The following is a 27,614-nucleotide window of genomic DNA, read 5'->3' as shown; positions in this document are numbered from 1 at the left end:
TCAATGACCTATATTCACATGTGTACCTGTTAATCTGAGTGTATGATCCTATCCACAAAATAAAACCATGGAGCAGCACAAATATGGTATATTTCTAGAGACAGACATGGACTTCGGAGACACTTTGTCAAAACTGAGAACCTATTTTCAAACTAAATCTGTTGGAAATGAATTTAAGATTTCACTGGTTTCCCCGAAGCTTTACGAGATGTCTTTAGGAACAGAACAAGGTAAGTTTCTAACAAGATTGCTGCTTTAATGTATCTTGAAATAAATACATAAAATGAAACATGAAATGCAATTAAAATGAAGCAAATAAAAGGTATCACAGCTCCTTCTCTTTGCATTACTTAAAATAAATGCTTTATTTATTTATTTATTTATTTATTTATTTATTTATTCATTAATAAAAAATAGAACCACAACAGAAATGAAAACTCATTTCCATTCTCACATGTGGAATGAGAGTCTTGGCACTTTAGCCCTATATGACCTACAAATCAGAGCTTCAATTCCACTACAGAATATCATTTAACATGGAGGTTTTCAAAAGACAGAGAATGGTGATTCACCTATTCTCTTGACAGTGTCTCCCAAGGAGTGCTGCCAAAAATTATTTGTGAAATACAGTAGTGTGCAAATGTATTACAACATGCCATTGCGTCTGTTTTTATTTGTTGTGCAGATGAAATTTGTAACTGTAAATCCTGGGAAATTGTCAAAATAAGCAAATTAGTGATTTACTTTAATAGGCCCCACATACAATTAATTTAAATAGTAAGACAAAAGGAACACACAGCCACAAATGGTAAAACGCATGAGACTTTTTAGAAGTTGCTTAAGATGCCTAGAACAAAGGGGTCTACATTTTTACACTCGGATGCCTATTGTTTCTACATCACTGATTACTGAGCGGAAATTGAACTTCACACCCAGAGGTTGTCATGCTGGTACGTATATAAATATTGTACATGAAGTGTTCTAATAGATTTGCACACTACTGTATGTTCGGGTTCATGCCCCATCTGATTTATGACTCAGAATGTGGGAATAAAAATAAACTATTATGTGTAGGTTCCATTTCAATACAAAGATGACCAACAACAATACTTTTGGGATGTGCCTGCTACAGGTCAGGTATTTACTGAACATTTTATGTCAGAGCTGCCGATAGGCCCCTTCGGGGAGTGACGTCCTCGGTCATACCGACCGAGGGATTAAGTAGTCACTCCATGGAGATCACGTTCTCTTTTGCTTCTCACAATCAGGTAGGTAATACCTTTTCGTCCTCAAAAAATCTAGCACATCAGTTAATTCACTTCAAATTAGAGCATAGAATATATGCAACACCATACCAGCGATACCAGATGAAGATCGCTCTACACCCTATCTGTCATAAATGCACTCAGGGTGTGAACGGACCACATTTACATGTGTTCTGGAATGTCCTGAAATAGAACGCTTCTGGAAATACTTGTGCTTTCTGATGTGACTGGTGTGAAAGACCCACCGAGTCCCCGACTGCTCCTTCTCAGTGACCCAAATTAACATTAACCGTCAGAATCGTCAAATTTTGTTGGCAGGCCTAACAGCAGCTAAAAAGTCAATCTTACGAGGTTGGATGGAGACTGAGATACTCTTAGATCGCACTTTGTTGTTTTCATTCACAGATATTGTGCTTGTGGAGAGAAGTACTGCTAGATTACACCATGCCAGTGTAAAAACTGTAACTGTATGGTCAGATGCTTTTTCATATTTCAGAAATTTGCTTAATTAGCCCCCCCCCCCCCATTTTTAATATAGATGTATGCATACATATAATGCATGATTATTATTATTTTGGATTATTAATTAATTTTGGATTATTGTTACTGTATTTCTTTGTATGTTTTAGAGCTTCCATTATTCATTCATATCCATTTGTTCATGTATTATTTTATTTTCTGGAATACAAATAAAAAACAATTGTTAAAAAAAAAAAAGAAAAAAGATTGGAGTTTGCAAAACAATATGGTATTATAAACTGTAATTTACAAACTGACTTGATCAAAAGGGTTAAAAAATGAGCTTTTTGCAAAATGTTATTAAATGTTTCTTTGTCCTTGAAAAAGATGTCTCCTTGCTGCAGACAAGTCTCCCACATCACCGTGCCTTATATAGCCTACTGTCTGACTGCGGCAAATTAACGCCTGCTTTTCAGATTTCTTAAAATAAATCACAGAAATACGAGGCCCGCAATAACCGTCAGCTTTAATAAATTAGACAGAATATTTAATGTACAAAATCCCCTCCCAATTTTAGTGGTTTCATTCAGAAACACCCCAGAATTACATATGCATATACAGAATTACATATGCATATACAGAATTACATATGCATCAAGGGCTAAAGGGCACAGAGACATTGCCCCCGCAAATCACATCTTAATTGCGTGTTTATGCCATTGCGTGTGTTCTATAAATCCCATACAAAAATTCAGAACCCTCAGCGCCTGTTTTACGGTCGCAAAACATGCAGAATCATTTTATAAATATGGGCCTTACTGTTAAGTGCTACCAAATAAAATATATGTTTTGCATGTCTGTGTCATTGTATTGCACCCTTGTATTGTACTAATAGAGAGTGATATTTTCTTTACAGCACGGGAAAGAATGCTAATGCAGAGACTACATGTGATAAAGAGTGGATTTTCTACATTGACTGTGAAATTGCATTTGGAGATGCCTAATCGGGACAGATCATATGCACAAGTATGAAACTTTCATTTTCATATTCACATAAACAGTGGCAGTTGCACCACACATTGACAAGGCTTTTATGTGGTGGCACTAAAATGATTCACATATTTTCTTGTAAATGTATTATTAGAGTAGTGTTCAAATGTTTGGAAACAACAAATGATTTACAGTAAGACTAAAGAGCCGGACCAAAGCAAAGTTAGCACTTTCACGGTAATAAAACACAAGAAAAATTCCAAGTGAAATCTCGCAGAACTGGAACAAGCCCTTGTCGCCCTTCAAAAAGCAGCTATCGCTTGTTGACTACAAGTAGGTTGAGAAGGGGGAGTGGTTTGTTATCGCCTGACCAAATCTATTCAATTCCAGTTATAAATGACATTGCAAGACTTTTGCAGGAACGGATTTTATAGTCAACTTCAAACTTGACGAAAGCTATCACATATTAAGCAAATAATAAAAAAAATAACACTAAGTATCCTGATATTTGCAAAAATAAAACAGTACATGCTCCACTGACCTCATATATGGAACACTTGCATACAACACTGAATAATTTAAAATGAATAATTTACAGTATGAAATATAATTATAAATATTATTCATATTATTATCATAATATGTTGTGTTTGTTGCACCCTTAAACGAAACACAAACAAGACCGTTTTCTTCTTTAGCCTACTACTTTTTTTGCCACAGTTCAAGTTAAATGTTTAATAAAGCAATACATATTATTTCTTTAACACTAGAACCACCGGATTTTCGAACTACCTAGAACCGCCACGTGGGTCACTTTGACCCCTACATTTTCAAACTGCTTCGTTATGAAAATGAAAGACATACTATCAGATACAACTGAAAAGTTTTATTCATGAACATCATATCTAACATTTGCATCGCAGAAACACTGTATTTAAATGGACAATTAAACATAAAAGGCTTTATTTTCTTAATTAGCGCATAAACAGCACGACTACAAAGAGTGAAAAAATATTATAAAAAATACACGTTTCAAAAGAAACGGGTATGTACATAAACCTGTGTACAGGTGTAAACGGGTGTACAGTGCCTTGCGAAAGTATTCGGCCCCCTTGAACTTTGCGACCTTTTGCCACATTTCAGGCTTCAAACATAAAGATATGAAACTGTAATTTTTTGTGAAGAATCAACAACAAGTGGGACACAATCATGAAGTGGAACGAAATTTATTGGATATTTCAAACTTTTTTAACAAATAAAAAACTGAAAAATTGGGCGTGCAAAATTATTCAGCCCCCTTAAGTTAATACTTTGTAGCGCCACCTTTTGCTGCGATTACAGCTGTAAGTCGCTTGGGGTATGTCTCTATCAGTTTTGCACATCGAGAGACTGAAATTTTTGCCCATTCCTCCTTGCAAAACAGCTCGAGCTCAGTGAGGTTGGATGGAGAGCATTTGTGAACAGCAGTTTTCAGTTCTTTCCACAGATTCTCGATTGGATTCAGGTCTGGACTTTGACTTGGCCATTCTAACACCTGGATATGTTTATTTGTGAACCATTCCATTGTAGATTTTGCTTTATGTTTTGGATCATTGTCTTGTTGGAAGACAAATCTCCGTCCCAGTCTCAGGTCTTTTGCAGACTCCATCAGGTTTTCTTCCAGAATGGTCCTGTATTTGGCTCCATCCATCTTCCCATCAATTTTAACCATCTTCCCTGTCCCTGCTGAAGAAAAGCAGGCCCAAACCATGATGCTGCCACCACCATGTTTGACAGTGGGGATGGTGTGTTCAGGGTGATGAGCTGTGTTGCTTTTACGCCAAACATAACGTTTTGCATTGTTGCCAAAAAGTTCGATTTTGGTTTCATCTGACCAGAGCACCTTCTTCCACATGTTTGGTGTGTCTCCCAGGTGGCTTGTGGCAAACTGTAAACGACACTTTTTATGGATATCTTTAAGAAATGGCTTTCTTCTTGCCACTCTTCCATAAAGGCCAGATTTGTGCAGTATACGACTGATTGTTGTCCTATGGACAGAGTCTCCCACCTCAGCTGTAGATCTCTGCAGTTCATCCAGAGTGATCATGGGCCTCTTGGCTGCATCTCTGATCAGTCTTCTCCTTGTATGAGCTGAAAGTTTAGAGGGACGGCCAGGTCTTGGTAGATTTGCAGTGGTCTGATACTCCTTCCATTTCAATATTATCGCTTGCACAGTGCTCCTTGGGATGTTTAAAGCTTGGGAAATCTTTTTGTATCCAAATCCGGCTTTAAACTTCTCCACAACAGTATCTCGGACCTGCCTGGTGTGTTCCTTGTTCTTCATGATGCTCTCTGCGCTTTAAACGGACCTCTGAGACTATCACAGTGCAGGTGCATTTATACGGAGACTTGATTACACACAGGTGGATTCTATTTATCATCATTAGTCATTTAGGTCAACATTGGATCATTCAGAGATCCTCACTGAACTTCTGGAGAGAGTTTGCTGCACTGAAAGTAAAGGGGCTGAATAATTTTGCACGCCCAATTTTTCAGTTTTTTATTTGTTAAAAAAGTTTGAAATATCCAATAAATTTCGTTCCACTTCATGATTGTGTCCCACTTGTTGTTGATTCTTCACAAAAAATTACAGTTTCATATCTTTATGTATGAAGCCTGAAATGTGGCAAAAGGTCGCAAAGTTCAAGGGGGCCGAATACTTTCGCAAGGCACTGTATGTACATACAAAACTATAAAACCAAAATCATTGTTTCTAATACTACATAAAAAGAAAATATAACACTGCTTCAGGTATGATGGCTGCATTGTACTCTATGGAGGAGCGTACGCGTCTGCCAGCTGACTGTGCCTGCATCCAGGAGCTGTGTTGTAAACACAGATGCAGTTCCATTGAACACTATTGTGTAAACTGGTACATACAAACTTGTACAACCATTTTTTTTTTCTAAAAGTAATATAAAAAAAGAATACATAACATAACGTTTCGCATTAGGCACATAAGTTGTTATCCTACCTGTCATTTCAGTTTGCTGTATGCATCTGAGTGCAGCTTGCCGTATTGCAATCAAAATGACTACTTTCAAGATTAAATATTTCCTTCTGATGTATTCCCAGTTGTATTTGTGGAACATAACAAAGGATTGTTGTCTCCCAGGTACATTGAAAAATAAGCAATTAGGCGTTCACTGAGTTGGCATCTTGACAAATCCACAATCATAGCAATCTCTGTCTTGTAGTCAGTCTACAACAAAGAAAGTCTTGAAATAGAAAAGAGGCATGCCTTGTTTACTGCATTTCCAAAGAAAATCGAATATCTTACGTTATATTAAAAAAATAAAATTATAATGCATGGGTCACACTGACCCACGTGGTGGTTCTAGGTAGAACTGTTTATAACTTTAATAATAATAATAATAATAATAATAATAATAATAATAATAATAATAATAATAATAATAAACTACCCCTCTTTTTTTTCATGGCACTGGGTAGCATTTTATTCGACTTCTTATTCTATAGAATATGTACCGGTACTGATCCTGGTGACAGTGTTACATTGTTGTTTTTTTTTGTTGTTTTTTTTTTTTTATATATCAGCATTTTAATTTTATAATCCTTGCACAGAGTTTCTTGTTAACTGACATGTTTTTTTGTTTTTGTTTTTAATCTTCTTTCTTAAGAACATAAGAAAGGTCACAAATACCGGCTGGTGATTGGTCAACAGCTGTTTTCATGTTATTATTATTATTATTATTATTATTTATTTCTTAGCAGACGCCCTTATCCAGGGTGACTTACAGTTGTTACCACTTTATTTTTTACATACAATTACCCATTTATACAGTTGGGTTTTTTTACTGGAGCAATCTAGGTAAAGTACCTTGCTCAAGGGTACAGCAGCAGTGTCCCCCACCTGGGATTGAACCCATGACCCTCCGGTCAAGAGTCCAGAGCCCTAACCACTACTCCACACTGCTGCTTTCAGCGGTCCCTCCTACTCCTGCGAAACTTCTCTCCGCCCCTTTCATGGATTGGAAATGGCTAGCGCTGGTTTCAGGATATAGAAAATGCGATATGGAAACTAACGATATTATCGCATGAACACACTTTTGCAAGAGCGATCAGGGTTTGATTTGGTCCGGCCCTAGGGATGGGGATTGTATTGCACATTTTTCCTCACTCAGACCCTTACTAAATATCTTGGTATCCCAGAATAGATTACAATATCCTCTATTGTCTCCCTTTTATCCCAAAAACGTTTTTCCTGATTGTTTACTGTCACAACATGCAATATCGTGTTGTCCTTGGCAGTCCTTAGCCAGAAACTTATTTTTGAGGGTTAAAATGATGAGAAAAGTAATTTCGCATTGATAGTAAGTGGATCATATTTTTGTTATGTGGGAGGGTGTGGATGATTCACTGAAACGCAGGAGACAAGAAGTTTCTTTGAAACGCCACTTTGGAGCACTGATTTATTAAATACAAAAGGCTCGAATGCCATGGCTCGAATACTGACAACAGTAACTTTGATGCAGTCCCAGTGTTGATCAGCAATGGTAAAATACGTACAGTTCTTTCAGCACGCAAAGGCAAAACTCAAAGAGAAAATAAACACTTAATAAAACAACAAAATAAAGGTGTGGAAATAAACCATGGCGTGTTGCTCCCACTTCTGCTGGAAACCCCAAATCCTTGACACTGTTCTGTATCTTCTAACTCGCTGTGGGACAGCTCCATTCCCTCTAACTATTACTACTTAAAACATGTTGACTGCTCGGACAGTACCGCACAGAGTCCAGGTCAAAACAACTTATATTTCTTCCTCCACAAGGACACTTTTTCTTCAGTTCATAAAATGAACCCTTATCTGTTGCTGTATCACATCTTGCAAAGCTCTGCCACACGGTGTCAGATTTCAGCAATCATCTGGGCACGCTCCTGTCAATACACTTCCTGCATCAGAACACAAAGATACCATACAAGCTCATGTTTGAAAGGCTCCTGTGCTCTTGGCACACATCTTTGAAATGGATCTCAAAATACCAACATTATAAATGATCTTTTATATCATACTCAGAAACTGATTTCAGAAAACGTGGTTGTTTAATCTCAAACTGGTTAATTTAAGAACATAAGAAAGTTTACAAACAAGAGGAGGCCATTCAGCCCATCTTGCTCGTTTGGTTGTTAGTAGCTTATTGATCCCAGAATCTCATCAAGCAGCTTCTTGAAGGATCCCAGGGTGTCAGCTTCAACAACATTACTGGGGAGTTGGTTCCAGACCCTCACAATTCTCTGTGTAAAAAAGTGCCTCCTATTTTCTGTTCTGAATGCCCCTTTATCTAATCTCCATTTGGTATTCTCAGTCCATCGTTGTAGGTATTTGTACTGTTAAAATGCCAGAAAGAATAACATATTTTTTGTATGTCTATATAGTTAACAGTCATACCAAATGCATGTAATTAAGTGCTGGTTAACATGATTATCCAGCCATCCTCACAAATCATTTGCACTTTTTTTCAAGTAAATTAGTATGAGGGCTTTAAAGGTTGTTTACCAAGTAATTTATTCTCATTGTTTTAAAACCTCATCTCTTAACCCGTTAGTACCAATTACATTTTATTTGAAAAAATCAGAACACAAGCTATATTTATACAATTTGTTCATTTAGCATTTAACAAAATTTGAGTAAGTTATCATACCAAAAAGCTCAAAAAATCAAAAAGTAGCCATTCCGCAAATGAAGACAATGGCACTTAATGGGTTAATATTTGTTTTTTCAAGCAACTTATTACAAGCACTGGACTAACAAGCAACTTGAATCTGTATTTTAAAAGCAATGAATGTATTTTAAGATCAATCTACAGTTGTGTCAGTTTTTCAGCCAGTGCAAAGTTTGTTATTTTATTAGGAAAGGAAAAATATATTGTTAATATTTCCCAACTAGAAATACTTTGTTTTGTATATCTCATACATTTCAGAGGACATTTATTATTATTTTAAATCTAGAACCAGGAACATACTTTGAAAATGTTACTTCTGTATTGTAATTAACTATGGCTCGTGACAAATCGGTAATAAGAATTGGCCCAAAACATTTATAGAAATGTATAAGAACATAAGAAATGTTTGAGAACGAGAAAAGGCCATTCAGCCCATCAAGGCTCATCCCTTGTTAGCGCACCATTGTCTCCTACTGGGGGGCTCCGATTTAGAATACACAATCTAGTCTTTTTAAAAATGTTTTATCCTACTACTTTACCTTTTAGGCTAGTTCATGCATTTATAACTCTGTGTAAAAAAAAGTGCTTCTTACCTTATGTTCAAAACTTACTATAGTAACTTATGAAATCGTTTAGGTGTGAATTAACTGATTGAAGTCATTCTGAATTGCTTTTACTGATAATGTCTTGGTATTTATTACAGATGTCTGAACGAACCATGAATGACCCAAGCAGTAGTCTGGATTCTTCAGGTACATATACAGCTTGCTTTATTTATTTATTTATTTATTTATTTATTTATTTATTATTATTATTATTATTATTATTATTATTATTATTATTATTATTATTATTATTATTATTTAATTAATGTAATCAATTAATTATTTTTTCAATTTTCCTTTGGGTAGGAACCTCTTATTTTTTCTTACTCCATAACAAAAGGGGGGGGGGGGTTTGTAACTTAAACACGGTTCATTTTTGTAAGCCTGTATTTTTTCACTGTATAAAAGGTTGAGAAGGAAAGGAGAGGTTGCCTTCTGTGTTCGGGCTCCTTAACTATGGAATTCTCTGTCATGTTAGAAGCTTACCCACAGTGGCTATTTTTAATCAAGGCTTAAGACCTATTTTTATATATATACACACAGACACACACATTTATATTATTTTAACTATATTTTTCTATTACATTGTCTTTTATTTTCTTATTCTTTTTACAATCTTTTTTGTAATTACTGCTTTTTGTAAGTCTGTGTGAAGCGACTTAAACATCTTGGTATGAAGGCATTCAACAAATAAAGTTTATTATTATTTCACGATTAAAAAAAAAAAAATATTAAAGCAAAAAAAAATATTGTCACATTCAAAATAAATCTAATAACAGCAAATGTGTCTGAATATTTAAAAGCTTACCCCAAAAAACAGTACGTGTTAAATTGTAAAATATTTTGCTGGGCTTTTTTTTGTTGTGGTGGTTTTTTAAAGACATTCTATTTTCACCATCAGGGAATTATCAAACAAAATAAAAACATAAATAAAAATAACAATGATAGACACCTTCAATGTCCCCTTGTACTGGACAGAGAGATCTTTAGCAGAAGTATTTCCAATCTTTGATGCAACTGGTGTATTTTTCGTTGAAGACATTTACATATATAAAAAAAAAAATCGTGCAACTCTATGCAGTGTGTTCAATCATTTACTGGAAGCAAACTAATCTGGCTGCCAGGTTCCTAAATGTAGTGTAACAGGTAGTACATCAGTAAGGCATTAAAAAATGTAGATTTACACTATTCTTTCAGAAATGGGAATTTCATGGGGAACTACATATTACACAGCAATGTGTACATTTCATGGAAATTGTGAAATCAATGATAACCGTGGAAAAAATACAGCCTTACATATGTGAAACAACTTAAAAATAAAATGGTTCTGCCTTGAAATTATATATTTTATTAATGTGTCATGTATACTCTTTTTAAGGTGTCAATTTCAGACAGCTATCAAGTGAATCAAGACTTCCATCATTGGCGATATACCAGCTTCTGATTAAAACAAGTTTTGAAAATGAGTTAGTTACAGAGTTCCCATTCTTGAAAACATCCCAGGATGCAACAAAAAACATTGTGAAATTCGAAGGCCATGCAAATGATGTTCTCTCAGCTAAAAAGAAGCTCAAAGAAAGACTGGAAAGGTTGCAGAAGAAACGAGTGTGTCTTCCGAGGTGTGTGGTGCAGTTTCTATGTGCACAAAACATGGAGAGATTTGCAAATGAACACTTTTTACAGCACAGCATCCCAGTGGCTTTTAAAATAGAAGGAGATCGAGATATCGTTCTGCATGGGCTGTCAACAAATGACTTGAATAAAGCAGAACAGATATTGAAAGATGAAATCTTTATGGAAGGACTGACTCTAGACGAGGATTTAAAACCATACGCTTGCACAGAAGAATGGAACACTTTTTTGATTGAACTGCATAATGAAGCCAACAAATATGGTACGAAAATCCAAATACACAGAGAGAAAATGACCAACAGTGATCAAAACAAAATTATTATAGTTGGACACAAAGACACAGTTCTCAGTAGCAAAAGAAAAGTTGAGGAGTATTTACAACAGAAGAGCAGAGCTACTGAAGTCATTCAAGTTCCCAGTGTAGAACTTTCACAGTCCATTTTGGGTTTGTTGGAGTTCCTTGGTTTAAAGGACGTGAAAGTCGACATTCATTCAGTGGCGAATGCACCCAAACTTCAACTAAACGGATCAGGGCGCAACATTGAAAAGGCCAAATCAGCTATAAAAGAGAGAACTGAAAATATGAGTCACAAAACCGTCAACATATGCAGCCCTGGAGCATTTACCTACTTTTCTGGGAAGGGGAAAGATTACTTTGAAACAATAAGGTCAATATTCCATTGTTTCCCAGTATTGTGTAAAAATCCACAAGGAACCGGAGATCCGCTTGTAAGTGCACTCTTATTGAAAGCTTTGTTTATTAGTTTCAGAGAGTCAACAAGACAACCAGTTTTCATATTACTCATGTTTAAATTACTTATCCGAGCTAAATTATAAGGAAGTTCAGTGAGAAGCTGAAATAAATGTGGTATTTCTGCCATCTACTTGGGACAGTGGTGGTGGTGGTGGTAGGGGTGGGGGAGGGATTAAAGAGCCAGAATCACATCTATATAAGTTATAATAAAACCTGACATTGTTATTCCACCTTTCCATTGTTTAATCAACTATTCGTTCCTCTTAAAATGCAGCAAAAATAAAGGCAATCTATACTGCATCCCAGTGGTTCTCAAACTACTTAGGCGGCACCCCCTTCCTCTTGTCTGTGGTACCACACACACACACGTACATTTACTGGTAAAAAAAAAAAAAAAAAGCCAGTTTCTCTAAATATTTAACATTGTAGTGCAGCACAGGCTCAAACAGACATGCATATCAGTGTACAGCAATGTCAGTTTTAACTGAGATACTGCTTACCTATTATTAGTGAGATAGGTGTGCCTGTTTTCTGGAGCAGAGCAGGGCAGTTCCATCCTCGATTGGATGACATGGATGACTTTGACATGCCAGGAGGTGTCAGCAGTAAGATTTCCTTTAAGTTTAAGTAAACATATGCAGTTGAAGATGTGCGTGGTAATTAAAAAAAAAAAAAAAAACATTTTCGTGAACCTTCTCACACACCCCCTGGATATTGTCTTCGCCCCCCCCCCCCCCCAGTTTGAGAATCACTTCTGTATTCACCCAAATTAAGAGAGCCGAGTTCAAATCAGCATGAAGTTTTAACATCTACTCTTGTGTAATGGAAATCATTATTATTATTATTATTATTATTATTATTATTATTATTATTATTAACCAATTTTAAACACATCATAATTAGTTAATGTGTACCTTTACACTTGAACACATTGAATTTCCCTGCCATATGGATGTATAACAAACAAACAAACACACGTCTGCCACAGCACTTGGATTCTTTTCAAGTCTGACTTTTTTCCAGAGATCTACTTCCACTTGCAATGTATCTATTCCTAGTTTTAAATATGGTATAATCCATAATTAGTAAAAATTAAACAGTGCTGCATTTAGATATCCAAAAATAAACTTCAATTCAATTACAACGTTTTTGAGTAGAACTCTTTTACAATGTCTTCTAGATGTCAGAAGACACTAAGAGAGACTTGTAGAGGAAATATTTGTCATTGAATTGAAGACACAGAGAGACTTCTAGTCTAAAAGTTTGTCATTGAATTTAAGTTTCTTTTGGTATTTTTTAATACGGTATTGTATGTCGTCACCACTCAGGCACTCTGAGAGAGGCAAGTTTCCCAGGTATGATAAAAAGAAAAAATTAGAGGAATCAAATTAACATTTCAAAAGTTAGATTGTGATACTGGCGCTTTATGGTTACAATCTGGTATCCTTTCTGAAATTGTTTAAAAACCCACAATGTGAGGACTGAAACATTAAACGATATACAAAGTGTTTCTTAAATAACAGGAAGAATATATTATAATAATTCATACCCATACAATATTGCATAACTTTCATCAACTGGAATGCTGATCCACACTGTTTACTGCAGATGAGTGTGGGGGGAGGGGAGGTCTGCGGGTATAATGTCACTTGAATGGTCTGTATCAAGTTTTATCTCCTGATGATTTTCAATAATATTTTAATTTTTTTTCTCTACAGACTGCAGCTCTTCCATTTGCTGACTCAAAGGGTAAGAAGCTTTTTTATACACATTTTTAAATTGCAGGACTCTAAGCAACTATGCTATATTGAAAAGACCTATTCTTGTATTTGCAATTTCATACTTCGTAACGTCACTCTACTTATCAGCAGATCATTTGTAAAACAAATGGTAGCAATTTAAAACTCTACCATTCTATACACTCACCAGCTACAGAGAAACACTATTGAATCTCCTCTTAGCATCTGATGAGTTAATAATACTGACATGAGCATAAGACACATACTTACTGTATTGTGCAAATGCTTTAGAACACCTCAAGATTTGTCATTTCTATTCTTTATATACCTACGTGCATGAAAACCTCTGGGTGTGAGGATTCCAATTGTCAGTCAGTAATCATTGATATAGAAACAAACACTTGTGTGAAAACATTAGACCACTTTCTGCTTTAATTAGGCATCTTAAACAAAAGTCTCATGCACTTTATCATTTGTCGCTATAGGTTCATTTTATCTTACTATGTTAAATTAATTGTGTGTGTATGGCCTTTAAAGTACTCACTTAAATTACAGAATCACTAATTTGAATATTTTGACAATTTTCCAAGATTTTCAGTTCCAGTGGTTTGATTTCATACACACAACAAAGCAAAACTACAGAAGTAATGGGGGGTTCTAATAAATTGGCAAACCAAGGCTTTAGTAATTTTCTCAGCACTAATGGTCTTTTATTATATAATTGCCATGCTTGTTATCTTTGAAAATCAATTTATATCTATAATTTGTTTTCACCAGCAACAGGAAGTGAATATTCATTCCATGCGGGAGAAAAAGAAACTATATTGATAGTTAAAAATGTTGTCCTGTTCATCTGTTGTGACACCATGGTAAAAGAGGAATGTGATGTCATCATGCATTCGTTATGTAACTCTTCCACAGGTAAGTATTTCTTTCTTTCTCTTTCTTTTTTCTTTCTCTCTTTCTTTCTTTCTTTTACACACTTTGTTCTGCATAATTCTCAAAGTTTGGAAATATGGGGCCCTAAGGCAATCGCAAAACACTTTTGCGTACAGTTAGCGCACCAAATAAGGCACGTGTGGGCAAACAGAATTTGCCCACCTATGTGATTTAGCAACTGTGTTTTAGTGCCCACCCGACAAGTCAGCGTTAGTGCTGGACATGGGCTAAACTTTAGGGGCGTGTCCTCATTTACATACAAATGTAGCGATTTAGCAAACCATCAACAGTGCTAGTGTTTGCGTCTCAATTGACATATGAAAACCAGGTCTAACTGGTGCACAAAATACATGGTCGACTAGAAATACCACTGAAACTACCAGGGAAGCAGGCAAAAAAAATAGAGAGAAAAAAGAGAAATAAAAGAAATATGGAGTGTGTACTGGATTTCTACATGGCCAGACAAAGAGAGAGGAGGAAGAGGAGGAGGAGGAGGAGGAGGAGGAGACGTCCCCAAATAACTAGAAGTCATCTGTCTTCTGAGCCTGTCTGACGCACAATGTATGTAGCAATTTCGCCTCAATAGACAAACAACCACTGACATCTGCCAACTGCTTCAGGCTGACCTGGAAGGAGACATGTGGAGAGCACACTGTTTGCCTGTAGCACTAAGGATATCTGCTCCACTAACATTTTATGCCACTGGCTCGTTCGAATGTACTGTGGGTTATACTGCAGGCATGAAGCAGTTGGCTGCACCATGTGCAATGGAACATGTAACTACAGTTTTAGTAAAGCAGGCAGGAAAATTCATCCATTTCCATGTCTCTCATGAGTTGCAACAAAATACAAAGCAGGGTTTTCTTGGGAAGTATGGGTTTCCTGGATCCTGAGAACCATCGACTGCACACATGCAGCCATGTGCACTAACACAGAATGGGCACCGCTACATAAATCGTAAAGAGACCTATTCTCACATAAGTAGTGTGTGATGCCAACAACTACATCACAAATGTGTATGCAAACTATCCTGGCTCCGGTCATGACTCGTTTATCCTCGCTAATTCTCAGGTGGTAGCTGCTTATCAGTGGGATGACAGTCAGAGGCTGGTTGATAGGGGACAACGGGTATCCACTGAAGCGGTAGCTACCAACACTGCTGCTCAACCCCATGACCCCTACCGAACAGAAATACAACCATGCCTTTAAATGTGCTCATACTGTAATTGAGCAAACATTTGGAATCCTCAAAATGCGATTCTGATGTTTGGATGTCTGTGGGGGAACACTACAGTACACTCCTCAGAAGGTTAGCAATATCATCCTGGCTGGTTGTGTTTTACATAACGTAGCTCTCCATAATGGATGTGATGATGAACTTACAGAAGAAAGATTACTGGGTTTGAGGGAAGCAGATGTTGAACTTGAAGCCCCAGTGGAGGTTGTAGATGCTGCAATTACCAGGCAGTTTAGACAAAGACTTATAATTACTTTTTTTTTTATTTCATAGTTTTATTTTTAATTTCTTTGCGATTCTGTCTACTTCCTTCTTTTTTTGTTTCAAAATGCCCTCCGTTCACTATCACAGATGCACAGGTGATCTTAAAGGGAATGTTGAATCCTTATTGGTGGGAACCTTACTCCCCCCACTGTGCTTTGATTGGCTAGGCGCATGAATCACGTTTTCATGTGCTATCGAGAGGAAGCGGCTGGGCACATATTTGCTTAATGTGGCCCCCTAATGTAAAGTGTTACCTTATTCTGTGAGGATTTATTTAATTGTTTCCATTTGATATATTTTCAGTGGGGGTGATTTTGAATGCTGCAGGAAAAACTGTGAAGGAAGAAATTAACAGTCAAGGTAATAACTTTAATATAATTGGACAATAACACTGGACATATGGTAATCTGCAGCTGGCAGTAGGGGCGATCAGTCGTTTATTTTGATGGGGTTTTCAGTTCAGTTTAATGTATTTCATTCAACTTTCTGTCTCTGTCTTTCATTTCTGAACATCCCTGAGTAAGTCTACTGTCACTGTGTAGGGTTGTGGTTCAATTTTGTATAATTACAACATTAATTATGTTATTGCCATTATCAAGAAAGTATAATTAAAACGATATTTATATTTATACTGAAAACATATAGTTCAAAATAAGATGGGGCCCCTTAACTATTTTCATGTATGTGTTTGTAAGAAACTGGTCATAAACCAATTTCTGTCAAACATGTCATTATGCTTATCTCCCAGCCATCACATTAGATATATAGGTCAGTATATATTCTCTTGCCAAAGCTTGATATGATACATCTGTAGAAACCAAGTCTTTGAACTTATCTTTCGTACACTCAGTCATTTCATATTGACAGTTTTACTTTTTAAAATGTATATTTTAAATACTCTATCCTAATTGGTCAAAACAGGTCACATGATTTTACAGCATATCATCATGGGTTCGTTTAGCACTCTGGACTTGGACAGACACACATCAGAATAATATTCTTAACCATTGATTATTTTTAATACTGCAATGCCCACTGAAATGCCCACAAAACCACCTGATTTCTCATTATCCAATGGCCAAATAAAAATACAAAAACATATCATACAAGTATCGCTGGGCTTCTGGGTAGTGTAGTTTTGAAAGCAATCCATTATTTTTAATAGGAGAATAACAGCGGTAAAGACGGTGTGCGCAGATTGACCCGTACATACTAAAAGCAACACTTGGGCTGATTACATTGGCCCATGCCAGTCATAGAGTTAAGCATATGATGGCAACAGTATTCAAGCGCGTGTGTGGAGGTGTATTTTTCAAAGTGTGTGTTCTGACAGTCGAATTGCCCACCAACCTTCATTTTCAGGGCCAGGAGGTGCGACCCGCATGTGTTGGATGTTTTGTTGCCGCTGCCCCTGGTCTATGTCCATACTCCTCCTTCGGTAGTATTTATAAAAGCATCTTGACAATTCCTGCCATACCTTTTACTCTACATAAATTCGTCCAGGTACGATGGTATTGTCTCTTCTGCTGTGCCCAGTAGTTCTCCACGTTGTCGAGCCAGATAAACCACAGTCATTTTGATAAGTGACTGGGTATTCCATAATGCAAACATGTGGGGTCAATTGCAATTAACTTGCAGAGTTAGTACGGAGCTGCGTACTAAGTTGCGTACTAGGTAGTACGGTACTATCTTGGGATCATCCCCAGCTGCGTACTAAGTTAGTACCAATTGCATCGAAAAAGAACCGGAACAAAGTTGGAGACTAGCTGATCCCCAGTTTTAGTACGGTATTAAGGATCAAGCATTGTTGTTGTTCCCAAACAGGAACTGAAGGGGGCTCTAAATCATTCTTTCATTCATTCATTCATTATCAGAACCGCGTTATCCTTTCACAGGGAGCCAGACACGGCGCAAGGTGGGATGGCTCTGAATCAGAACATTTGAAATATTTGTAACAGTAATGTATGTATTTTACAATATTATGAGCTAATAAACATTTTTACAATGTTACAAATAGGCCGACATTTATACATAAATATGAATTTGTCTCTAACATATATTTATATGTGTGCACGTAATAATTTATTTTTAGATATATGGTAAAATACTCAGTATCAGGGCATATGGACTGCCTATAAAATACTCAACCAAGTGCTATGCCATGAAATAAACTAGCAATTCTGTTTTTGATTACAACATTAGCTTTATACATGATACAGACAGTTGAAGCTCGTGCGGTGGGGCCCAGGCTGTTTTAAAGGGAGTAAAGGATAACCGTGGTCTACACACACGGGCTGTTTCGACACCGTTCTCATTGGACCACAACAAGTACAAAACAGAGAAGGGGTGGTATTCCGAATAAGTATCATAGATAATCACTTCTAAAAACATCCTGAGAAGAGCACTGTTTATTTTATTTTTCAATGTGCCCCCAGGTCCTACTACGTAAAATAACACTTAACTCATATTCTACCCACTGTGTCCCTACTCTTCAATATCCCTGCTCATCCCGAAGAACCACCAGTTTCAAGTCAAATTAAAGGGAATGAAAAGACTTGCTGCCCCCCCCCCCCAAAAAAAATAAAAAATAAATACGTCTCTCAAATGTGAAACCTACTATCGCATACAACAGGCTCTACATGCATGACTGTAATGCTGCCAACACCTTTCTTCATTATTAGTAGTTAACAGTATTGTAGTCGTAATGTAATTTTATTTTACTATTACAATATCCGTACAGGCAGCAGATGCTTCAAATATAGTGACGACATATACATGTGTATATTATAGGCACACATTATTCTTTCAACAAAAATAAACTGCCAGTACATTCTGGGACCTTCACATGTCTTCCACTATTTCACTTAGTACGATACTAAAATTCTTAGTCCATAGCAAGAGTTAGACTAAGTTAGTCCCGTACTTAGTATCCTCTAGAGGGCAGCAGCAGTTATTTTTGGGTTCATTGCAATTGAGACTTTTTTTAGTACGCAGCTGGGGACTAACTTCAGCCGCCAAGTTTGTTGCAATTGGTATTTAACTTGTGTACTAGTTTAGTATGGAGCTGTGTACTAACCACGGAATCAACCTCAGTTAGTACGCTGATTTCAGTTTGTTGCAATTGACCCCTGAAGGTTAGGTCCTCACATTATGGATCTTGCAATGGACTACAAAGATTTTCATTTAATTGTTTATATACTGTATTATCTGTGTCTAATAAGAGAGAAAAAAAATCACTTACCTGTTGTGTTGGGTCCATAGGCCTGCAGTTGTGAGGGTCCTGAAAAACAAAACAAATTTGAAGTAAATGTTCTGTACATGTAGTTGTACTGGAAGGGTGTACACTTCCAAGACAATGCACTGCAGTAACTATTGCTAATATAACCTTTTTAAAATGAAACCAAAATGATTTTAGTATTCATTGTTTGTATGCATGGTCTGGCCTACTTGGAGTGGGGTGTGGTGGTGAGGTCCTCCATTTTGTTACAGGAAGTGGGGAAACCACCATCTTGTGGAGGGAATCTTTTAATAACTTCCCTGGGTACTGACTTCCTGTAGTCAGGGCAGTACCACTGAGAATGTAAAGAGCGGGTAGCTGATTTTAAGTAAGTATCCCTCTGCTTACATTTGATGCTCACATGACTCACCATGACGCACTTAGGTGAACTGGGGACCCACTTGTAATTTTAAATTATTCTTTATTGTCTTATTAGGAAGAAGAAATGACATCAGCATCACTGGCCCAGGGAAGTTACCCACTCGCATCATAATCCACTTCCCTTGTTTCTGTAATGAGAATGTGACAGAAAACCTAGACAAGGCTCTAGCTGAATGTGAATTGAGAAACTTTACTTCCATTACCATCTTCATTAACAAAGATGGTAAGTCGACTCTTGTTTGTATTGTCTGCATTAAATTATATATTGGTAAAATAAAAAACATATATTTAACTTTTATGGCCAAAGTGCTTACCATGTGTACTAGCATATAGTTTATTACAGGGGTTTTCAACCGGGGTACATGTACCCCTGGGGATACTTCTAAGGGTCAAGGGTGGGAAAGCAGGACGACTCAGAAATGCACAAATAAAAATGAAAAGAAAAGAATGATCTTGATTTTATTTGTTTAACAGTATTATGTTGTAGTGAGCATGGGAGTAATGGACACACACCAAGGCTCTTTCAGATACAATGAGGTTTATTAACAGCAGCTAGCACCATCCACACATTCCCAGACAGCCCCTACCCACCCCGGAGCACTACACTGACTCCCAGGGTGACACACACTCAAACCAGGACAAGCACAGGAAGGATTCAGCAATTTCAGGACTGCACAACACAGCAATAAATGCACTTTTCGACAATAACCAAAACAATGAATACAACAATAACAAAATGTTCCCCACAATAATTCCTTGCATCCACTGTTGCTAATTTGCATGCCAGCCTCTCCATGACAATATATGATCTCTAAACCACTGTACATAAATATTTCATTTTTTTTAGCAGCTCAAAGTGAACCGCATATGAAAAAAATAAAACCCACAGAACCTAGCACGTCCGTACTTTTCACCTGTATGGATACGATTTCGATTGAGTGGATTTCCACTCTGATATCTATTATTAGGGTGGGTGAAGCAGGCCTCTGGCAATTCTGCCTGTGGAGAGCGCTCTGTGCTGCTCATGAACTTTGCTATTTTCAATTTATTGTATAATTGAATACTAATTATTATTATGTCATTTAGCAGACACTTTTATCCAAAGCGACACAGACTTGGGGGTGAACCTCCTGGTTATAAGCCCCTTTTAACCACTGGACCACCAAGCCTCCTATCAGTGAAGTGCAATCTTTCTGTATTTTGTTCAAAAGAAAAACAAAGAAAAAAACACTAAAACACAAGAGAAAGTGCAAAGCGACAGAAAGTTATACCGAATCCCTTTGGATCATTTTTACGTTGGCTTTAGTAAAAAGGTTTATCGTTGTTAGTTATTATGTTTCATCTTGAGGTTGTTTTTGATATTGTAAACATTTTAAATGGCAGACATAATTATGAAGAGGTGGGAAGTAAATGGTAATGTGATAAACATTTACAGTGCCCACTATTTTGTATTATTTATTATTTGTTCTAACTGTGCCGTATAGAACTTTCCAAAGAGGTTCCCAAATACTGTCTTTTAATTTTGTGCATCCAGATACCCCAAACTGTTGTGACATACTTTATTTATTAAATAAACGGGGAAAAAAAGAAATGTGTGAGATTATTCCCACTGTTGTAACATCGGGTAGTGTAAAAAATTGTAAGGTGTACTTGAGCTGAAACCTCTAGACATAAGGGGTACAGTTAAAAAAAAAAGGTTGAAAACCCCTGGTTTAGTATAGAGTATGTGTGGTGGACAGTTAAGAGACAGTAAGACATTTTTAAAGAACTTTTATTGTCCGCTGAATAAAAAAACAAAAATAGTTATTACACGGCTTGGCAAGCCTATTTCTGGTTTCCAATAAAAGCACTGCTAAAGATTGCTGTGAAATGCATTATTTGTAATGAACGTGACTTTGTAATTATCTCATCCCATTCAACTGAATAGAAAGGCAAGGGCTGGATGTGAATCACAAACCATGCGGTTCAAAAATGAACGCCTAACCATTCATGAGCGAGCTCTGTCAGTATTATTAACTCATCAGACGCTAGGAGGAGATTCATTACAGCTTTTAAGAACCCTTTATTATGCATGATATAATTTTGGGTGAGCATTTAATTTGTCAGAAGTCAGTCATGTAATCTCAGTAAATGTACCATGTTTATATAACACAGTTTCTCTCAACAGTTACAATGAAATATTCTTATTTATTCAGAGCTGCATTATCATCTTGATGAAAGACTAATTGCAGACAGATTATTTGGTCGTTTGATGAAGGGAGTAGATGAAAAGCAGTCTGAAATTCGAATCATCACTCCGCAGAAAGAGATCTATGAAAGCTTCAAAAACAAAGCTGAACAGATGTGTGGGATGAGAGGTACATTTTATTATCTCATAATGTATTCACTTACATAATAATGGGTAACACTTTACATTAAGTATATCTAATTACTGTTTATTTACATAGTAAATACATTTGTGCTTACACATAAATATAATGTTATTATGCAATAGCTATAAATTAAAAAGAGATTTCTGTATGATGAAAAGGTACAGACTAGTATAGAATAAGAAATGGCAATGAGTAGTTTCATGGAAATTGGTGGAATTGTAGACCAAGAGTTAAGCAAATGAGGTGTTAGTATCATAGTAAAGAATATTAAAGACTGATTTACAGCATGGAATGCATTTTTGTGTTCTCAGAATGTAGGGCCAGATGGAGACCTTATAACACCAGCATGTAATACGCCAGGTGTTCTCAGAATGTAGGGCCAGATAGACACCTCCTTATAACACCAGCATGTAATACTCCAGGTGACTTTTACTAAATAATTGAGTTTCGTCACAATTTAATAAGCAGATTTCCAGATGTATGCAAAAATGTAAAATGTATAAACATAGATACATAGAACCGCTTTCACTATATCCCCATCGCAGGGCATAACAAGAGGTAATAAATTGGGTTTCAAAACCTTGGTTAGCATTTTTTGTAGTATACTTTATTGCTTTATTAAATGTTTATGTTTCTAAATCGTTTTTTCCCCACAAATGACTTGATTCCTCGCATCACCATTGATGACACTCGGACATTCTAAAGAAACTGACCAAGAACCAGAAGCCTTGCACTGCCACTCCCAGCTTTGCGAGCCAGCAGTAATTTACATATTTGGAGAAAGCAAGAATTTATTAGAAAGAGCGAAGGCAACGCTGGAGAAACATTACGCCTCTTTTATCTCAAACTATCAGGTGGTTCACCCGTTCATCAATCAAATGACCCTCACTGAAGCAATTGAAACCCTTCAGAAAAATCTGCATGTTAATTTACAAGTCGGTAATGGTTCTATCAAAATAAATGGACCTGTCACCAAGGTTGAAAAAGCCAAAGAGAAAGTGTGGGATCTAGTTAATGATGCCGTTCAGCAAAAACAAAAAGAGAGGAAAACAAAGTTATCCACAGCTATTCAGTGGCAGTACAAAGATCGGGATAACTACATTGCACTGAGCACAGAAGACAACTACAAACTTGAGTTTCAGTACCTGAATTCACAAGAACCTGTGACAGCGCACCTGGAAAGAGGAGCCTCTCTTAGCATTGACTTCAAAGAAATGAAAGCAGTGCATTCAGAGAGTAAGCGGACACATCAAATACGACGTCACAAAATAATTGGTAATCATCTTTTATCTCTCTTTAGTAAGATATAAAGACTGGCATATACTGTTCAAAGGCTCACCAAACAAAGTCTACCCTGAGATCTTATCTGTGAGGCAAACTGGTTTCTCAGAATATGCTTAACGTGTAATTGACTCATTAACCAGATTAACGTAAGAGACAGACTGGCAATAATAAGGAGAAACTGTATTATGGAGAACCTAGGTCATCGGTATAAAATGCCCTTTTTCAACAATTGTCTGCTTCTAAAATCTGAAATGAGGCGCTTTAAAAAGGTAACCAAGGGCTCTTGACCGGAGGGTCGTGGGTTCAATCCCAGGTGGGGGACACTGCTGCTGTACCCTTGAGCAAGGTACTTTACCTAGATTGCTCCAGTAAAAAAACCCAACTGTATAAATGGGTAATTGTATGTAAAAATAACGTGATATCTTGTAACAATTGTAAGTCGCCCTGGATAAGGGCGTCTGCTAAGAAATAAATAATAATAATTAGTCCTAAACCACCTCGCTTCAGAAATGCAGGCTTTTCATAAGTTCAGCAGAAGTGGCATTTGTTAGTGAGCCTAAAATAATGATCTAAGCAAAAACAGCAATAGAAAATGGTACAAAATACACTTTAAATATAAAAAAATTGAAGATCGTGCAATTCCTTTTAATAAGTCAGGTATATTAAATAATTTACCAGCATATGGATTCTGTCCTGCAGCAAACAGTTTGCCTGGAAAGTGGATTGACATGACAAATAAAAACTACGGGAAAGAGCTTCTTGACAAAGACACGATGGAATACCGCTGGGTTGAAAAACTCTTTAACATGTCATTATCACAAATGAAAATCGTGAAGGTAAGTTTATTCATGGAATCAGAGAGCTCATTACTTTATTCTTTACTTCAGCTAAAGAGGGAGAGCAATATGAGCCACCATGCGGTACCCCACAATAGTGTTGTTCCCCAGTCTCTCTCATACATTTTACATCATGAGACTATTCCTCATAACTAGAGGCAGTCCAAATCAGTTGGAAAATATGCAACAAAAACTGCAGACATTTAAGTAGATAAATGTGTCGTGTTCTGCGGAGCATCTAATTGGGTTTAGTATTGGAATTAATAATGGATTATAAAAGTGTAAATGAAGTAAACATAATCATATCAAACAATGTATGGGTTAAGTGCTTCCAATTTAATATAGCAAGAATTTCTGTCAGTAAAATCTTTAGAAACTGTCAAACATAAAACATCGCATCACATGAGACTTCTTATTGGGTCACATTTTCAAAGCCTTAACTCCAGTCTTTAATTAACTCCTACTTTTTGGAAGGAGACAAAACATCAGTTAATTTAACAAAACTAGAACCAAACAACTCATTTCTATATTTCAGGTCACTTTAGTAGTCTGTTTATGATAATCATGATGACGATGTACCTGCAGAATATGAAGAATTCTGACTCTACTCATGGCTCCTGCGACTAGCTAAAACATAAACGTGACACGATTTTGTCACGGCAATAAATATGTAAAAATGACAGCTAAAAATATACAATTTCACGGAGTGATCACGGCTACAAAGATTTCAAATTTAAAAAAGATATATATATATATATATATATATATTGTAATATTTTAATATTTGCTATAAATAAACATCTATTTTAATGTATTTATCTTGTATTCAATGTGTTTTCTTTTTTAAGTAGCACTTTAATGAAATGATGAACCTCAATTACATTAACAGGTAGAAAGGATTCAGAACACAGATGTGTGGGAGAGGTACCTGTTAAGAAAGAACCAAATAGACCGGAAGTACAGGTTTGCTGCACCTGTTGAAACTGAAAGGTACCTGTTTCATGGCGCAACGTTTGAAGAATGCACCACAATAGAAAGAAACGGATTCACACGACCTCTAGAGGGGTTCTTCTCATTTTCATGTGGTCAGTATTTTAAAATATACAGAAGTGTTTAAAAGTTTGGAAACAACAAATGATTTACAGCAAGACTAGGGGTGAGGATTGTATTGCCCATGTCTCCTCACTCAGACCCCTTGCTTACTAAATATCTTGGTATCCCTGAATAGATAATCATCTCCTTAAAATCCTTAACATATTTTTGAAGAGGAGACAATTATCTATTCAGGGCTGCCAAGATATTTAGTGAGAAAGTTGTCAGAGTGAAGTTATCCGGCACTCCCCATCCCCAGTTGTGCTGATTTCCTAGAGAAAGGAGAACATTGGGGGTACCATTCTATTTGTCAGATATCTTACTCATTATATATATATATATATATATATATATATATAATGTAAAATATGGTGTTCTATAGTCTATAGTATTGATTAAATGACTGGTTTCTCTCTTCCACTTCATTTCCTTCTTTCTTTACTTTCTTCTTAACTGTGTTCCAGTTCTCTGAGCAGTATAGTTTACAGAATGTCATTGAAGCTCAGTTAGTTAGGTTTGGTTTAAAGGATGTTAAAGATCAATACATGGTTTATAGGTATTTTTAAATGTCAATCCCCAATTAAAAGTTTTGCATGATATTTCTGCACAGTATTTTTCCAGTTTTTCCCTGCTTTTCCCATGGTTATACTCAGGGGTTAATTTGTAAACAAAAAGGTTCTGGATCTTATAATTAAGGAAGAGGCATAGCATTTTTGTTTTAGACCTAATGTACTGACCGTGAGTTATAGTAGCTCCCATATTTGCTTCATGTTCTCAACTGCTTGTGGATCGGGGTTACGTGTCTTATTGGTAATATAGGTAGATAAATGCTGAATGTTGCCTAGTCATGTTTTAACACAAAATTCCAGCCGTTTTTCCATACGGTTCTTCATTAAAAAAGATACCTGATCTGGGATCCTGTGCGATCTGGCACAAATTAACCCCTGCTTATACTCTACAGTTACCATGGTTTGCCATATGTATTAATATGCGTTTACCATACTTCTCTGTGCTTTACAATGCTTTCACTGTGCTTGATTGCACTTTGCTATGCTTTTACTATGATAAACTTTTATAAGGATCGAAAAGCGAATTGTTCAATTATATAGAAACCTTCATATAACAAACAGCACAGCTGCAATTGTAAATGAACACAATGTAGCAGCCTGCTTAGAAATGACTGGCAGTAAGACGCATGGTCACATGCATTGTTCTGATGCCAGCATGACCGCCAGCATTATCAGACACACACTACTGATCACAAACGTTTGTTTTTCTTGTTTTAACAGCATATGGCCAAGGTGTATGCTTCCAAATGGAGGCACGTACGGCTTTAGGAAACTGCACTTTCGATGACAACAAGTATAAGTGCATGTTTCTTGCAAGTGTCCTTACAGGGAAATACACCATCGGGAAAAAGAAAATCACCGCCCCTCCGGCAATGGATCCGAAGAAACCAGCGGAACTGTATGACAGTGTCGTGGACAACATACATTCACCCTCTCTATTTGTGGTTTTTAGTGAAGACTGCACTTACCCAGACTACCTGATCACTTTTAAAGAATGAGTCCTGGTGCAGGGTGGGTGTCCTCTGTCACATAATTGGTGTGCCAAATGACTCTTCAGTTATTCAATTTGGTTATACTATCCAGGTGTATATAATAGGCTACAGAAAGCCTAGTCATGAATAGTAGGCTGTAGGTACAGTTTATAGGAGACACTGTTCCAGCACTCATACAAATGTTTTTGTACATGTATATTTTTCTACAAGGAACAGTCAGGCTTTAATGATCAGGCTTAACAGTCAGACTTTCATCTGCCTGACCATCATCCATCCAGTCATACACCCAGATTATGCAACTGGGAGTTTCCAGTTTGATTATTTAGCCAAGAAGAACATGCTCAGGGAATTAAGGCGTATAAATTGGGATAACAAGTTTTGACAAAAAACTGAGGTCCAATTGCAAGTGACTCTGCAGCAGCAGTTCACCTCTTAGTCTCTGTAAGTATTATTATTATTAATAATAATAATAATAATAATAATAATAATAATAATAATAATAATAATAATAATGATAATAATACATTGAAGGTAAGAAATTAAATTATTTGTCTGCGATGTTTTCCCTCTTTCGTTTCAAGGCTGCTCTCTAGGTCTGGCAGGACAATGTGTAAAATATATTAATAAAATACAAAAAAATGAATGGTCTTAATGTAATTATTACATTACAGAAATAAGATTTTGTATTATGTGTGTGTATATATATATATATATATATATATATATATATATATATATATATATATATATATGTGTGTATATATATATATACACATACACATACAGAGAGAGAGAGAGAGAGAGAGAGAGTAATAGATGGGCTTGAGTTACAGGAAAATAAATCCATCTGGGTTTATGTGACGTCATTAACGATGAGACCGTTCGGTCGAGTTATAAACTGTCACAGAAACCCGAGATGGAATTATTTTACTTTAACTCACTTAAGCCCATCTGTTATTTTTATAATACATGGTTATTAGTATTTGTAATAACAAAAAGACAATAAACAGGTGTTAAGGTTCAAATTGCAAGTGAATTTAATGAATTATATTTTGTTTTTCTAACTTGGGTGACAATTTAACAATCAAGCTCTTAATAAACAAAACACAAACAAAAACAGAAGCTAAAATATTAAATAATTCTTTAGGGAACTCAGGGAATAACATTATATGTCATTGATAACGTTTCAAACACATGGAGGGGT

At 36.3% G+C, this 27,614-nt stretch overlaps 1 protein-coding gene across 3 annotated transcripts; it reads left to right on the top strand.

Moving 5' to 3' along the window:
• Positions 1-26,425, top strand: LOC117398348 (protein mono-ADP-ribosyltransferase PARP14-like). 3 transcript variants are annotated; one of them, XM_059016829.1, is made up of 13 exons: positions 1-230; positions 2,641-2,750; positions 9,141-9,189; positions 10,421-10,936; positions 13,147-13,177; positions 13,945-14,088; positions 15,911-15,967; positions 19,321-19,488; positions 21,461-21,622; positions 22,343-22,912; positions 23,621-23,757; positions 24,647-24,842; positions 26,139-26,425. In XM_059016829.1, the coding sequence occupies exons 4-13, from the start codon at positions 10,919-10,921 to the stop codon at positions 26,414-26,416; spliced, it is 1,761 nt and encodes a 586-aa protein (XP_058872812.1). In that variant the 5' UTR covers positions 1-230; positions 2,641-2,750; positions 9,141-9,189; positions 10,421-10,918; the 3' UTR covers positions 26,417-26,425. The 3 variants fall into 3 exon arrangements, with proteins under 3 accessions (XP_058872812.1, XP_058872810.1, XP_058872811.1); XM_059016827.1 differs by having other exon boundaries at positions 10,421-11,403; XM_059016828.1 differs by lacking the exons at positions 22,343-22,912; positions 23,621-23,757; positions 24,647-24,842; positions 26,139-26,425 and having other exon boundaries at positions 10,421-11,403; positions 20,352-21,599.
• Positions 26,426-27,614: the final 1,189 nt, after the last annotated feature.

Source organism: Acipenser ruthenus, chromosome 54, assembly GCF_902713425.1.
Source record: "Acipenser ruthenus chromosome 54, fAciRut3.2 maternal haplotype, whole genome shotgun sequence".
Lineage (NCBI taxonomy): Eukaryota > Metazoa > Chordata > Actinopteri > Acipenseriformes > Acipenseridae > Acipenser > Acipenser ruthenus.
The sequence above is the reverse complement of the archived record's forward strand: the minus strand, read 5'-3'. Positions and strand labels throughout refer to the sequence as shown.